General features: G+C 37.9%; 4 protein-coding genes across 5 annotated transcripts in view; 1 reads left to right on the forward strand and 3 right to left on the reverse strand.

The window, feature by feature from the left end:
- The window catches only part of LOC100180591 (dolichol-phosphate mannosyltransferase subunit 1), a 4,993-nt gene extending 4,429 nt beyond the window's left edge, over nucleotides 1-564 (reverse strand). For both annotated transcript variants that reach the window (XM_002131455.4, XM_026838834.1), the window contains exons 1-2: nucleotides 433-564; nucleotides 27-126 (exon numbers count right to left, since the gene is read on the reverse strand). In XM_002131455.4, the coding sequence (XP_002131491.1) occupies nucleotides 27-126; nucleotides 433-536 (204 nt within the window). In that variant the 5' untranslated portion in view covers nucleotides 537-564. The remainder of the gene's footprint in view (nucleotides 1-26; nucleotides 127-432) is intronic.
- LOC100178220 (zinc finger C4H2 domain-containing protein-like) lies at nucleotides 564-3,609 on the reverse strand. Its single transcript, XM_002131501.5, has 5 exons — nucleotides 3,094-3,609; nucleotides 2,581-2,752; nucleotides 2,168-2,331; nucleotides 1,585-1,738; nucleotides 564-1,199 (listed from the first exon to the last, which is right to left on the reverse strand). Exons 1-5 carry the CDS (start codon nucleotides 3,165-3,167, stop codon nucleotides 1,080-1,082), a joined length of 684 nt encoding a protein of 227 aa, XP_002131537.1. The 5' UTR covers nucleotides 3,168-3,609; the 3' UTR covers nucleotides 564-1,079.
- A 4,617-nt stretch (nucleotides 3,610-8,226) lies between these two features.
- Nucleotides 8,227-12,369, reverse strand: LOC100182166 (muscarinic acetylcholine receptor M3-like). The gene is made up of 3 exons (XM_018815941.2): nucleotides 11,502-12,369; nucleotides 10,551-10,844; nucleotides 8,227-9,140 (listed from the first exon to the last, which is right to left on the reverse strand). The coding sequence occupies exons 1-3, from the start codon at nucleotides 11,927-11,929 to the stop codon at nucleotides 8,336-8,338; spliced, it is 1,527 nt and encodes a 508-aa protein (XP_018671486.1). The 5' UTR covers nucleotides 11,930-12,369; the 3' UTR covers nucleotides 8,227-8,335.
- A 1,271-nt stretch (nucleotides 12,370-13,640) lies between these two features.
- LOC100184788 (5'-AMP-activated protein kinase catalytic subunit alpha-2-like) overlaps nucleotides 13,641-15,486 on the forward strand; it is an 11,199-nt gene continuing 9,353 nt past the window's right edge. Inside the window, exons 1-3 of the mRNA XM_002119669.5 lie at nucleotides 13,641-13,660; nucleotides 14,050-14,443; nucleotides 14,905-15,087. Coding sequence (XP_002119705.2) covers nucleotides 14,053-14,443; nucleotides 14,905-15,087 — 574 coding nt within the window. The 5' untranslated portion in view covers nucleotides 13,641-13,660; nucleotides 14,050-14,052. The remainder of the gene's footprint in view (nucleotides 13,661-14,049; nucleotides 14,444-14,904; nucleotides 15,088-15,486) is intronic.

Raw genomic sequence — 15,486 nt, forward strand, 5'->3', positions numbered from 1 at the left:
TCCTTCAAACAAAAAAGTTTCCTTACAATTTTATCCTCCCCATAAATAGTTTGTAGTTGTTTAGCGACCTCTAGTGTCCCATCAGGACTTCCGTCATCAATGACGATAATTTCAAAATTGTAGTTGCTGTTTGTGAAACAAAGATTTAACCATGTTAAGCTGAAAATACTTTTTCTCAAAATCTCAAGTAAACACATAAAGAGGAACATCACGGTTTATCGAAAAAAGGCAAAAAATATAAACTACATTATGCTTGCTGGCAGAATACTCAATTTACAAGAATTAAAAACATTTTACTACTGAATATAAGCTTTTAGAACAAATTTTACGACCTTTATAGTAGGCTACTGTAGGTTCTCACTTATATTAAGAAAAATGACAGCCTTGTAACAACATAAAATAAAAAATGAGCATATTTTGTCTTAAATTTACCTTTCTGTGAAATACTTGACCAACAGCCAAGTTATAATAGGAAGGTTCTCCCTTTCGTTGTATGTGGGCAGTAGGACGGAATATTTATTCTCAGATTTTGACATTTTGTGTCAACTAAGTCAAGCTAACTCTGTTTTAAACAAGATGTGAGGAAATGATTATTGAATGGGTGGCTACAATTGCACACGTAAGCAATTACTCAACACATAGTACGGGATTATATAAACATTACAACAAAATTAACAATTATACATAAAAAATACGCGTGACAATAAAAACACAGCAGTTCAACAGCATTTTGTTAAATATTTGTGTCAATGTTTCCATTGCTAAACATAGCACAACAGTAGAGCACCACTATTGAAAAATATATCAAATGCATAATTAATATGGTAAGCAACTAAAATTTACTCAAATAAAAATATACGAAATATGACTGCCGTTTTACTGCTAAGTCCTTTTCTTCGTGTTTTAACACAATTCGCTATCATTTGAGAAAAATAAAAAAAATAAAAATAGAAAAAACTTTAAAAAAAATAAAAAATATTTGGAATTTGCCAAGCTTTAAACATAGGTCTGTTGGTGGAAATATCGAGAAGTTACAACAAGTACACAAACAGTGCATGCGAAAACATAGAAGTCTAAGTTTATTCATCAGTTTTAAGAGATTTCTTTGGTTTCTTTGGATTCCTTGATCTGCTCTTTGCTTTGCAGAGTGGACAGATTGGTGCGTTACGATGGATTTGTTGATGGCAGGATAAACAAGCCTACGGGGGTATAGGGGTTATATGATAGACGAAAAACCTAGGGGGCAGGGTGAAAGGCCTACCCCGGGATTATATACACTGCATTAATCAGTAAACATTACAACCAATAAGTTAGACTTAAGAATTTTGCTAACCGACGTTTCAATATTATTCAGGTCGTCTTCGTTTTATTCAGTGTCATATGACACATAATAAAAGCAAACAATGCTAAAACATTAAGAAATCTTACTCAACATTTCACCCTGATAAAGACGACCTGAATAGGATGTCAAAACATCGGTTGGCAAATAAATGCCAGAAGAGCCAAAATACAAATATAATATAATATGCCTGGCGGCAACAGTATAAACACAACCCCAATGATTTTAAACCAAACATTCCATACCTTCATGGGAGGGGGCTGTGATGAAGTTGGTTTGTTCTCGTTATTCACACGAACTACTGGTGGTTTTGCTTCACCAGGTTCGATGTTAAACATCATTTTCTCTGCTTGTTTATCTTGCATACGAGTCATGCCAGCGTCTATGTCTTGTAGCATCCTGGATGACAAGCAATGTTAGCAACAAAATAAAGTAAATGATAATGTTCTACTGTATGTCGGTTACTGGGTGGGTCATGTTGAGTGAAACACCATTGGGCCAGAGTTGCCAAATATCCTGATATTGTATATGTTTATGTACATTCTATTTATAAGTCTCATAACATGACACAGAATGGGACTTTTAGGCAAGATTCGGCTACCAAATGCAACTAAATATGCAGCAAACGTAAATCCAATCAACCAATGAAATTTGGTCAAAGAGAAAACTTAGCAACTTAGGTGATAGTATACTCTACCATGATACAACTACAATTATTTAATAATAACAGCTCATATTCACGTAACATATCCAAGACACAGTTATAAGCCACAAGTAGTTAAAAAGGTAAAAATCACCTGAAATAAACAATAGACAAAACCAACTTACTCCACAGAAAACTCTGCATCATCCGCTTCTAGATGTTCCAACCCAATCTCCTGCCGCAAAACTTCGATCTCCAGTTTAAGGGGTTTGTACTGCTCCATCAACCTCTGGCTATCGTGGATCAAGTTGCTACGTTCGGCTGAACTTTGCTTGATCAGGTTTTCCATCTGTGAAGTAAAGTGAAAAATCAAAGCATAAGATATTTGGTCCATTATAACACGGGTGTTCTGTTTCATACACCTCGTGCCCGCTTACGAGTTACCACGTATGTAACGTTGTGGGTGATTGTTTTAATGCATGGGTGACAATTCAGACAACCAAACCCCTCACTTTTAAGACTATACCTTTGACTGCAGTGGATAGAGACGTCTGTATTCTCAATTAAACCTATGATTTAAACAAACACCGAAACTCACTGTGTTGATATCAGTATGTATCAATCGCAATTCCTCAACGTGGGCCATCTTCTCCTGCAACAAGTAAGAAATCTCCTTCTTATATTCTTTGAGTGATTTTGCTTCTTCCTCAGCATTATGAAGCGAATCTTTTATGGAAAGTTTCATTTTCTCAACTTGTACTGTTTTTTGCCTGAACATCAAAATAATAATGGTTGTCATGTTGAAATATGAAAGTATAGAGCACTAGTGAAGAATCCTCCGGCACATAACAGATTAGGCTGGTGGAAAGTGTTAGAGGTTGGCAGTTAGGACCTAGGGGTTATATGGGTTAGTGGTTAGTAGATAACGCAGGGTGAGGATTCTTCACTAGCAACAAATAAAGTCCACATTTACCCCTCCATATAACTCCCAGTTTGGTAACGCATGAAATTAAAAACACGTTATACAGCGAGTATCAGTTAAACCTAGGAAATATTTTAATACCGAAATTGTCACCGATCACCCTTTACAACAGTGATATTTATTACTTACCGAAGTTCTTTAAGTTTTTGTAGTTTTGAATAACATTGCTGGGCACTTTGGCTTGGTTGTATAGTCCCTTCCATGTTTTAACAACTGACTAACGTCTAAATATACAGTAGAAGTCTTAGGAATAATTATACAAAACTAAAACAAGCGATTGATCAATACTCAATACACAACAAAACGCCACATCGCAAAAACACGCAAAAAATCACCGAAACCGTTCCTTTCATAGATATGTCACAACAAGACACATAGAATCACAATGACGTCATGCTTTGAAGTGACGTATGGGGACTGATTGACGTCACTCTTTCATGACGTATCTAGATTCTGACGTCATTTAATATTGAAACAAAAACTAAGTTGAGTTGATATTTTATTTTGCAATAGTACAAAGTAGTTACACAAAACAAAATAAACGTGATGACTTTTATTGAAGAAGCTTCTGAAAAATAGAAACAGAATTAAAATACCTTCATAGTTTATGTGGCTGGCGTTGGTGGAAAGCCACTACGGCACGACAAGCCCCCAGCCAATGGTAGTGGGTTTCTACTCTGGTGAGAAACCCTTGCTGGATAACTTACCCAAGCAAGTTAAACTAACCGTCAGACAAAAATAGTAAGGAACGCACCAACAAAAAGACAAAATTGTACAACGAGTGCAGCGACATACATGTGCCAAACATGCAACAAACACAACAGCTCAATCATACAAAAAGGGGACGCAGTCAAAAAATAATTAACGCGGACATAATCAGTGAAACATCTACAAATAAAATATGGTTCAAATCCTGAAGGATAATCATCTGCAGCGTACACCATATTGAATGTCCGACCGCAAGGAGTCGAAGCCAACAACAGCTCCGCACCTCCCAATCAAAAAGTAAGTCGCCATGTTGGTACCGCGATACTCTCGTCGTATCTTCACACAATATAATAACGTCCGGATGTTACGCACCGCATCGACCGCCACGAAACTGCGTCAGGTTGTTACGAACCGCATTGGCAGTGACCTAAAACTGAGCGTAGCATCACTGTGCCAATAGTGACCTAAATATCTAGCGTAGCATCACTGGCGGCGACGTCCACGCAACAACCTGACCGTTAAGTAACTCAATCAAAACTGACGTAACCGCACCGAACGCAAGGTCATGACAATGCTCTGACCCACCGTATCGACGTCGTAGCGTAATCGTGACGTGGCCATCGTCCCAATCACGCTACATGACGTTTAAATATAAAGTTAGTCACGTGGGGAAGTTATACTATTTTATGCTAAATATAGATTACATTATATTAAAAAGGTTACTATGCGCATATTATACTGCGTGTTAATATTACTCGAGTAGTTGTGTACCAACACAGCGTTCTCACCAAGCGATCAGGACAATACAGAATCGCTGAAGGATTCGACCTTTGTAGACGAAGTACCCAATAGAGTGTACAACAACAAAATCTGATCCAGCAAGATGTTCGCCATAGTTTCATTGCATATATTTCATAGACATGCAAAATGCACTATAGTAGTGACTGACTAAAAATAGCTGGCAACATTAGGTCCAGCAGAATAAGAATACAGCAGCGCAGACAAGAAACACATACAACACACAACTCATACTTATAATACTCAAACCTCAAACCGTGTATCCTTTATCGGCGTCTTCGTCTTTATTCTTCGTCTGCAAATGTAGGATATAGTTACGTCATAGTTAGACGTAGTAGCTACACAAAAAGATGAAAATTCATCAATTCTACAAGAGTTTCTTCATGTTAAAATTTATTCCTAAACGTTTATTACTAAATCATAAACAATGATATTATACAATACCTTGCGCTTTTCTTCGGCAGCTTTATTCGCCGACTTTTCTGCAAAAAAACAACATAACCGTTATATATCGGTTTGTATAATAATACGTAATTACCTTCATTCTTCATTCGTGTCGTGGCCCGCTTGGTCCTCTGTGACGTCACATACCTTATTCTGCAAAAAAATAACTTTAAAACATCATTTCAAGCAAAATAAGTTTATGATGAAACAATAAACCTACGAAGTGGGTTCTTCTTTAGCGTCATCACCACTTCGTGACGTCACATCATCGATGTTTCTAGAAAAGAGCTTATGTACGTTATAATGCCAATTGTGATTTATACTTTACCAATTCTTTGATCTTCTTGCTTCGCGCTCATAGCGAAAATATAATTAGAATATACAAGTAATGTGCCTTGCGTCGACGCACAACGCGCATGGGGCCCCATGAATAAACGTCGCGAAACGATTGCGTAGAACAGTCGCGTGTTCAGCTATGACGTAACGAAACTAATGACGTAACATCAACGCGAGCAGTAAAGAGTGAAGTTTAGGCGATTGTGTCGGTTTGTGACGTAACAACGCAGCGATTATAAACCGAGATATTGCGTGTGACGTGATAAAGACGGTCGCGATTCCAGAAACAGAATGTGATGAAGAATAATTTAAACTTATAATAAAGTAATAAACGGAAGGCACAAAACTTGTAGCATGATATTACTGCATATAATGTAGTTAATAATATTATTGTATATTAGTGGTATATATATATCTATGTTATAGTAACTTGTATATGTCATAATATAATACTAATGTAATGAAACAATACTTAACTCAAGTCTTGCAAGAAAACTTGTTGAAACCTTCCAACTTGTAACCTGGTGTGGAACCAACTTCATCTAAACTGAAACGTGCTAACTTTGTATAGAAGAGGCGTTTTATGCGCGGAGCAATCAAGGCGGGCGTAATCAGCTGGTGCGAGGCGTCGGTCACGTGTGCAATATGACCAATTAACTTAGCGGATGGTTGTGACGTCAATTCAACATGGCGAAACAAACTAAGTTCAAAACGATTCGCGATTTATATAAAACTGAAAAATTATTCTAAAACTAATATATAGAGAGTATTAGAATTTCATTTCAGTCACGAGATTTAAGACCACATGCAAGAATTAAGAATTTGGATTTTTTGTGAAAATGATTATATGGAAAAGAAGGACAACAGCAGCAACAAGAAATACTGGAACAATAATAAACCGTTTAAAGTTTTAGTAAGTAACAAACGGAAGCTGACTGAATTGTAAATTATTTGATCAGCTGTATTTTTGCTTAAAACTGTTTGAACAGATGATCCCAGCAATTAAACGCGGGGCAATATGAAGCTGCTCTAGATATGGGAATAGCTGAGTGAATGAATGTAACTTGTTTAACCTCGCATGGCGGGGCAACAACAATCGTTATAACACGGGTGTTCTGTTTCATACACCTCGTGTCTGCTTACAAGTTACCATGAATGTAACATATTTATCCTCGCATAACGGGGCAACGACAGTTGTTATAACACGAATGTTTAGTTTCGTGTCCACTGACTACAATAAGATTGATTACAATTACACCAAATGTGTTTTCAATTTATTTTCTTGCTTGTTTAACGCACCTGCTTTGCGCATAATTGGTTTTTTTAAGTGGTCGAATGTGTTGTTTACCGGAAATACACAAACAACAGCGACAGGTGTAAGGATATTTATAAGAACACAGAAAAACGAGCTTGGATAATTGAACATAACACCTGCATGGCGGAAATTAACTACCCATCGTGTTATAGCGATGAAAATACTTCATATATTTCTGATCACACCTCGTTGACCTTATTATTATTATTTTTCTATTATTTCCATTCGCAGCATGTTACCCAGTAAACAAATCCATCATTTTTATAATTGACAAATAGGTGCAACGGTCGCAATGAACAGGCGTTAATGCGGGTTATGGCTCAATGATTATAGGCGTGCATCATAGCCGAAGGATGCCTGGTTCAATGCTCGGCGCAGTCATCCAATCAAACTGTATATGGTAGGTACTAATTATAAAACATGGTGTTGTTGCATTCTTTGGCGATCATAAATGTGTAGTATTTTTATATTCAAACTCTTTGTTTGCTACCAAATAAGTCGAGAAAATAGAATGAAAAGGCGTCCCATCTTCCCCACCCTACTAAACATGAACTTTAAACAATGCATTGGAACAAACAAATATATTGCTCAGTTATCTTAATAATAATATATAGTAGGGTGGGGAAAAATGGGACACCTTTCCATTCTATTTTCTCGTCCCATTTGGTGACAAACAATGACCATTCAAAAATTATAAAACCATATTCTCACGACTCCTATAGACCGATGTTAATTGTTTAAAACACGATCGGTAAATTCGGATATTATGTGCTAAGCTGTCCCGTCTTACCCCACAATACTATCATAATATTAATATACATTCAGTGGGCCATGGTTTAAATTAAACACATTTGGCTTTCAATAAGCAAGAAGTGTAACAAAGTGGGCACAGAACAAATATGGTGATCTATTGAAGCGGTCATAATCCCCATTCATTCGTAACAATGACTGGTGTTTGAGAACGTCACAACCAATAATTGTGGAACAACTATCTCTCTGAAACGCTTTTTGGCGTCTTGTTCTGTAACGTTATACTTTTAATTATAAGGGGAAAGAAACTTAAACCTTCGTGGGCGTTTGTTAATGCGTTAAAGGGAAACACAGTATGTTTTCACGGCACAGCGAAACCAAATATAGGATATATAAGAATCGATTTTGAGCTCGCATCGTATGCCAGAAAACACTGTGTGTGTGTGTGGTAGGCCTGGAATAGAGTTTCCTCAGCCGACGTGGAAATTTGCTCCTAATGTATGTTTTATTGAGTCTTGATGCTCTCTAGTCCGCCTGATTGTCGCTTGAATAATGTATGCGTATAACAGAAGCTTCCGTATAATGACAACACAACAAAGCTATCGCTGTGTTTATTGATTATTGATTCTCCCCTTTCCAGTTAAATAACGCTATAACAATAATGTTACAATGGCTAATCTCTTTTCAATGCAAAACGTTCGACCCATCTTCTATAATCACTTACCTGGCCCAATTGCCACGTAAAAAGCCTCGCGTCTACCATTCGTGTTTACATTAAACGCACAATACGTTTGCTTTGCCGAATATTTTACCTCGTAAACATGAGGTACGAGCCTGTGAACCTTTGAACCATAAATTACGAGTTTCTTAACACCGCTTGCTATCTGAAACGCGTCAAAGCAAACCAACCATGCGACGACTTGGTATTTTATAACACGGTGTATGGTAGACGAACATGATGGAGTAAAGACATATGTGACAATGGAGTAAAACAGCTCAAGTGAAATAATGTACATGGTTTTACGTGGATTTAAAACGCTCCCGCATTTTTGCTCGCGGGAGGTCCTCTCGCTTTTTATGTAGCATAGTTGAGAACCTGTATGGTGCATTACTTGTACGACGACTTAATCGTAAACTTTTTCGCACTTCCTTTCTCCACCATTTTGTCGTTATAATAACTTTGAAAGTTTGGCGAAAATTCTCGTTGCAGAATCCGTAACAAAATGGGTTCACCGTGCTATTCAAATAACAAAGCCAGTAACTGAGATTCCAAATGTAAATAGGAACCATACACGATGGCCAGAAGCTTGTCACAAGAATAATCAAACTGTAAGGTAACCACAGCACAATAAAACACGTGAGGATAAACTTTAGAAGCACCGTCACTCTTCGTTCTCTTACCACCCGCTGTGGCTCACGGTAGAAGCATTTACTACCCGAGTTTTTACGAATTATGGACGAAAATGAATTCGCCTTCGCGATGCTCGCTGAACGTCTGGTTACAAGTGGCATTGTAGCTTCATGCGGGAGGGTGCTGTTCGTTTCAGCTGTGTCAGAATGTTTCAAGTCATTTTCCACAGTGGTTGCCATTAATAGAGAAGTCGTTGTGTTAGCGAGGGTCGCTGCGGCTGACGGGTTGTCCCTACTGTCCCGGGGTGAGACAACTTGTTTATTATGTTGGTCACATTTGTCTTGTCCATCAACAGCGCTCGGCGAATTGGAAGAAAACGATTTCTTTTCGTCCGATCTCGATATGTTGTTGGTATTGACAGGAAGTGGTACAGCCATCGTTAGCGTGTCCTTGATCGCTAATGACCTTAACCCACTGAAAGACAATAATTTAATGATGGCACATGTGACAACACACAATAACAACGTAGTGTTTGTGTACTGTTATATCAATTATTCATGTAGGGGCGGGAAGAGCGTTAAATCTAAGTAGCTGTTTTAACACTAACCCAAAATTAAGGCTCTTCCTTTATCGATTTGTTGCGAGCGGAATTGGCCGACGGTGTTGGCGCAACGTCTTGCAATCGATGGAATAAACCCGACGTAAACCGGAGGCAGGTCCCGGTGGGAGATGTAACAGATAGTTCGCATGATTTTATGCAACGCGGCTACAAATGTGCGATAAATCGCCATATTAAACTGCCCAGGGATGACCGCATGGTTTTTTTATGTACTGAGATTTTGACCGCGATACCAGGATGACGTTTTATCATTTATTGAACGGACGCTGACCGCAAGTAAAAGATCGAAGGTACATCACGTATGCTACATTTAACGGGTTTCCTTCCGACTTTTTTTGGGGGGAATTTCGTATAAATTATTGTGGGGTAAGATGGCATACTGTAAGTACATAAATAATGTCCCATATTTCCTAATCGTGTTTTACAATTAACAACGGGCTACGGGAGTCGTGAGGAAACGATTATATAATTATGTAGATCTTTTTGTTTACTATCAAATTGGAAAAGAAAAGAGAAAACATGTTCCATCTTACCCCAACCTACTGTATATAACCAAATACGTTAATTTAGATTGAATGACATTTAACAAAGCAATCTTTCAGCAGTCATATTATTGAGCACATTTTTGAACTTTAAGCATAGACATCCATACGTCACCAGCGATGTATCGGGGCAGGGAGTCTAACTACTGGTTGTCAATTAGAGCTGTGATGAGAGCATTATGACAGGATAACCATTGGGAATAGTGCGACAGGGGGTGTATAATGATCAGGTGATGTTTCCTATGTGTTCAAGTGTTTGAACCCCTGGCTTACAACGACACAACTGTATATTTGGATCCGAATAAACATAGTTCAAGGAATATCTTTTTAACCTTGCTTATTACAAGTATAATCCATAAAATACGGTCGTATAGTATTTTTATGAATGTTGCCACAAGGCACATACCAAGAGCAAACAAGTCTAGAGGATCAAACAGTTTAACTGGCACGCTTGGTTTAAGAATATACGTTTTCCTTTTAATACGTGACAATGGTACAATATAGTAGGCTGGGGGAAGACGGGACACCTATAGCACATAAAATCCAAATTTTTATTTCTACTTTTTCGTCCCATTTAATGGTAAACAAAGAACATTTAAGGAATTTTAAAACCGTATCCTCACGATTCCCATAAACCGTTGTTAATTGATTAAAACACGATCAGGATATTTCGATATTATGTGCTAAAGGTGTCCCGTCTTGTTCTTAAATTAATCTACTTACAGTCTTCGCTTGCGGAGTTTGCTGATCACTTGGTAATACAACGCGCACATTGCAGTTGCTGGAATATAGAATGCACCGACTATGGTTGCTACTGTAACCCATGCGTTGTCCTTCATAAACGGAATGTAACAATCATTCGTTGGCATCTTCGTATCGGTGGAAAACAGGTCCCACAGAACTATGGCTGGGCACCACATTAGGAAGGACAGGATCCACACACCAGCAATTGCGATGGCGGCTCGCTGTGGGGTGCACCATTTCCTGTACTTTACTGGCTTTGTAATCGCAAGGTACCTGGAACGTAAGATAATTTGCATTGATATGACCGCAGTATACGTGGAGTGTGCCATGCACCTACTCAACACCTGCTGAACCTTTTAAATGCATCAGCACCGATCAATAAAGGTTATTCTGCCAAACACAACGTCTGACTTCCAGGATGCAATAAAGGGCAGCGGTTATGGTAAGTCAAAGCAGCCACGTGGAAAACTCAACAAAGCGAGTTATCGGAGAAACTTAAAGTACGTGCGGCGCAGTGGCAACTATTTGTAGACTTATAGTTATACTTGGGTGGGGAAAGATGGGACACCTTTTTATTCCATTTTCTTGTCGCTTGGTGGTAAACAAATAATTCAAAAAAAGTTATAAAACCGCATCCTCGCGACTCCTATAGATCGTTGTTAATTGTCTAAAACACGATTAGGATATTTGGATAATATGTGCTAAAGGTGTCCCGTCTTTCCCCACCCTATTATATAACTTGGATTGACTGACAATTTCGTGAACTGCAATGAATCTCGGAATACGATATTTGATTTGATTTAAGAGTTTACCCAAAGACACCCAGTTAAACATTAACACGTCGCCTAACCTTTAAAATTACGATTTTAAGGAAGATATAAAACATTTTGAATGTGATGCACAATATATGTGTTCACTTGATGTTCTTACCTATCAACACAAATTACCAGCAGGTTCATCACGGACGCATTGCTAGCAGTGTAGTCAACAGCCAACCAAGCTTTGCACATAACTTCGCCAAGTATCCATTCGTTTTTAACGTTATATGAAGTGTACACGTTCATGGAAAAAGCGCCAATAGTAAGGTCGCTTATAGCGAGGCTTAGGATCAAGTAGTTGCTGAAGTTTCGCAAACTTTTGTTGATGAAAAACGAAACGATGACGACCACGTTGCCGACGATCGTTAACAAGCTACAAGCGCCCGCCAAAATGCATATTAGCAAAACCATTTGCGCTGTTTCCTGGCGCTGGCTTTCTGCCGCTGTCACTCCAAGTAATATATTAGTCGCGTTATACCCAAGCGTGGACGGAGTCGTTGGCATCGTTGCTGCTGGAGACGGTTGATATGAAAGTGACATCTTAGCATTTATGTGCCGTTTGAAACGCCAAATGCAAAACGGGATAAAAGCAATGCATTTCTATCTTATATAAAATATACCTTAAACAACAATGCATCACATCGTAAAAACTGTACATTGAAACCAACACGCCGACAATGGAATATATCACAGCTTTATACAAAACAACGAACTGCGGGAGGGGGATACCAACTGTTTTAGACCAATATTAGGTGCATCACCTATATATGCCTGGCACTGACAGTAACTCGTCTTAATCTGTTACGCTTGTAATTTCTATAGGAGATGAAATCACGAACAAACCATATCTACTTGCTCTGCTTGAAAAATAATCCAGTATTTTCGTAAGTCTGTAAGCACAAATACCATGCGACTTGTATTAAGCCGAAGGTTATTGACTGTCTGAAGCTCTTTAATACGACGCTAATTCCGCCTTTTTCTCGCGGTGTGCGCTTTTTCTTTTTCCGAATTTTTCTTGAAGGTGTTTTACAATGAAATGTACACACGTACGTTTCAGCGGCAATTACCGGCGCTGTGAACTACTGAACCTAATTAATCTCACAAATTATAAATGCAGATTAATGCCATACTTCAATCCTTATCAAAGTTCTCAATCTGTACATTCATCGCTTTGAACAGAAAATTTGCCGATAAGCTGACATTGGCATAATAATCATATATGAGTACGTGATGTGTTTTCCGTACGCAGTATCTCTGATCGATCGCGAAATAAGGAGTGTGCGAACCCTCATTATAACTCGGTGGAAATATTGAACACGACAAATTATCATTATCTTCCAGCGGGCGTGTTTGTTCGTTGAATCTTTTATTAAGACGTCCATCGTTGTTCATACATCCCTTCACATCATGATGGACACGGTGATACGAAGGTTTGTTTAAGCTGCCATCATAAAATACGGTCGTCATGGTCGCGGACGGGATATTTAAAACGTGTTTAGTTGTCAGCCTAATTAGCGTGGCGGTGAACAGGGAACATTACATGTCCGCTATATATAGTAGGATCGGGTAAGATAGGACACTTTCAGCAGATAATATCCAAATATTCTGATTTCGTTTTAACAATTTAAAAACGATAAATGGAAGTTGTAGGGATACAAGTTTATAATTCTTTGATTGTTCTTTGTTTACTACCAAGAGGGACAAGTGAAAACGCTGTCTCATCTTCCCCCATCCTACTGCAGTCAATAAGACGCAGCAATCATGGGTTATGCTTTTATTCAAACGTTTTAAAAGTTTTAAACGGGCAAGCGACCCGGTTAACTTTGCTCCAGCCCAGTTGTCACTAATGGGTTGTTCAAATTATCACCCATACAAAAAAAAAACACGTCCACAAAGTTACATACATGGTAACTTGTAAGCGGGCACGAGGTGTATGAAACAGAACACCCGTGATATAACGACTGTTGTTTTCCAACCCACGAGGATAAAGCATTTGTTTTTTTTAATATTTTTTTTTAGATTGAAAGCTGTTTATTGCATATACCCCACCTATTCCGGTTGTTATTTATTTAAATAGAATGAGGATAAAGCATTTAAAATTAAATTCATGCATTTATTCCATGTTAGCGTGCCACCAATTAATGTAAAAACTAAATAAACATGGTCGGTAGTTGGCAGTAGAGTACTAAAATTTTTTGCTTTGATCTTGTGTATTTTGCTGCAGCAAAAATCGGTTCATTCTATTAGTCGTAGTATGTGTGCCGTGTGCAGGTATGCTGCAAAAGTAGAGTTAGTCACCATAAGACGTTTTTGTCCTTGTATTTATGTACATGACTTGCGTTTGTATCTTGTTTTAAAATATTAATTAGAGCTCTTACGTTTTTCGTACTTGGTTGTTGTTATAACTTTGCTATCTGTTGAAAATGGGTGTTATAGTGAAGAATCCCCCTACGTATTCTGCTAACCGCTAAACGTATCTAGTAATAGAAACCCATATAAACATATAAACACCGTAGATGGGTTTGCTACCACCAACCTCTAACACTTCCCACCAGACTAATCTGTAACAACTGGAAGATTTTTCACCGGTGTAAAAAAAATTATACATATAATTGTCTGTTTTATCAAACAATAAAGTTGCTCTGTACGTTGTTTTCTAGGTTATGGCTTCTCACAGTAATGAAGGTCGTTATGTAAACATTGGTGGAATTAAAATCGGTCACTATATTCTTGGCCGTACGCTTGGGGTGGGAACTTTCGGCAAAGTGAAAATTGCCACACATCAGATCACAGGGTACCAGGTTGCTGTTAAAATACTCAATCGACAGAAACTCAAATCTCTCGATGTGGTGGGAAAACTAAAGAGAGAAATCCAGAATCTTAAATTGTTCCGGCATCCCCATATTATCAAGCTATACCAAGTAATATGCACGCCGACCGATATTTTTATGGTGATGGAGTACGTTCCAGGGGGTGAACTGTTTGATTACATTGTTAAACATGGAAAACTTCATGAAAACGAAGCCCGGAAGTTTTTCCAGCAAATTATATCAGGTAGTTATGTGTTTATCTTAAATATGTTGATTGAACTTTATTTCAAATGTAAATATTTGAACAATTTCTCTCAATTTTACGGCCAATCTGTTTTATTTTGAATGTAACTTATTTATTTCCATGTACATAACTTTTAACAAAAAATCTGTTTCAAAAGCTTAAACTAACAAGTGTATATAAAGTATGTTTTTGAATATTTCCATTCAGATTTATTGTCTTTACACTTTATGAATGTAATGAATGTAACTTACTTTATCCTCGCTTGGCCGGAAAACGACAGTCGTTATCACACGGGTTTAGCACCTCGTGCCAGCTTACGAGTTACCATGTATGTTACTTTGTGGGTGATTTTTTTTTTTTGGATTTTTTTTTATGCCATGTTAAACAGAAAACCTGTTATAACAACTGTCGTTTCCTCTACCTCACGATAGCTTTCCTACCCATCCCATGTTAAATTGCAGGAGTGGATTACTGCCATCGGCACAAAGTAGTCCATCGCGACCTGAAACCCGAGAATCTCCTTCTTGACGCGAGGAGTAATGTAAGAATCGCTGACTTTGGTCTCTCCAACATGATGTCTGATGGGGAATTCCTTAAGACAAGTTGTGGGTCGCCTAATTATGCGGCTCCTGAGGTTGTGTCAGGTAACTGGATAATGTATATGAAAGAAAAAAAATATCAAGTGGGGTAATGAAAACAATGGGGTACTTGGGGTAAAAAATGACAAACCCTTCTGCCCGCTAAAAATCCATTTACCAATGTGTGATAAACATCGTTCCTGGAGACTAAAAAGGGAAATTAAAGTTTGTGAATTTTGTCGTTTATTACCTCCTTTGACTAGGCTATGGTATTTTATGGTTTATGTTGTTATAAAAAGTTAATTATATATGGGTCGGATCTTCACCCACATTTTTCTTTTTATTAGAAATCTAACTTCCGCGTCAGTCGTTTGTCTATATTTTTTTGGAGGTTTACCTTGTATATAAAACATTATTTTTATATGGGTCAACGTCTTTACGCACATTTTTATTAGAAGTTCAACT

The sequence above is a fragment of the Ciona intestinalis genome, unplaced genomic scaffold (genome assembly GCF_000224145.3).
Source record: "Ciona intestinalis unplaced genomic scaffold, KH HT000119.2, whole genome shotgun sequence".
NCBI classification, from domain to species: Eukaryota; Metazoa; Chordata; class Ascidiacea; order Phlebobranchia; family Cionidae; genus Ciona; species Ciona intestinalis.

Coding starts and splice junctions, on each gene's coding strand:
- LOC100178220 (XM_002131501.5), bottom strand. CDS start 3,167: ATGGAAGGGACTATACAACCAAGCCAAAGTGCCCAGCAATGTTATTCA. Junction 1,739..2,167: donor GATGCAGAGTTTTCTGTGGA/GTAAGTTGGTTT, acceptor CTTGTCATCCAG/GATGCTACAAGACATAGACG. Junction 1,200..1,584: donor CACAGCCCCCTCCCATGAAG/GTATGGAATGTT, acceptor ATACCCCCGTAG/GCTTGTTTATCCTGCCATCA.
- LOC100182166 (XM_018815941.2), bottom strand. CDS start 11,929: ATGTCACTTTCATATCAACCGTCTCCAGCAGCAACGATGCCAACGACT. Junction 10,845..11,501: donor CTGGTAATTTGTGTTGATAG/GTAAGAACATCA, acceptor CTTACGTTCCAG/GTACCTTGCGATTACAAAGC. Junction 9,141..10,550: donor AAACTCCGCAAGCGAAGACT/GTAAGTAGATTA, acceptor ATTGTCTTTCAG/TGGGTTAAGGTCATTAGCGA.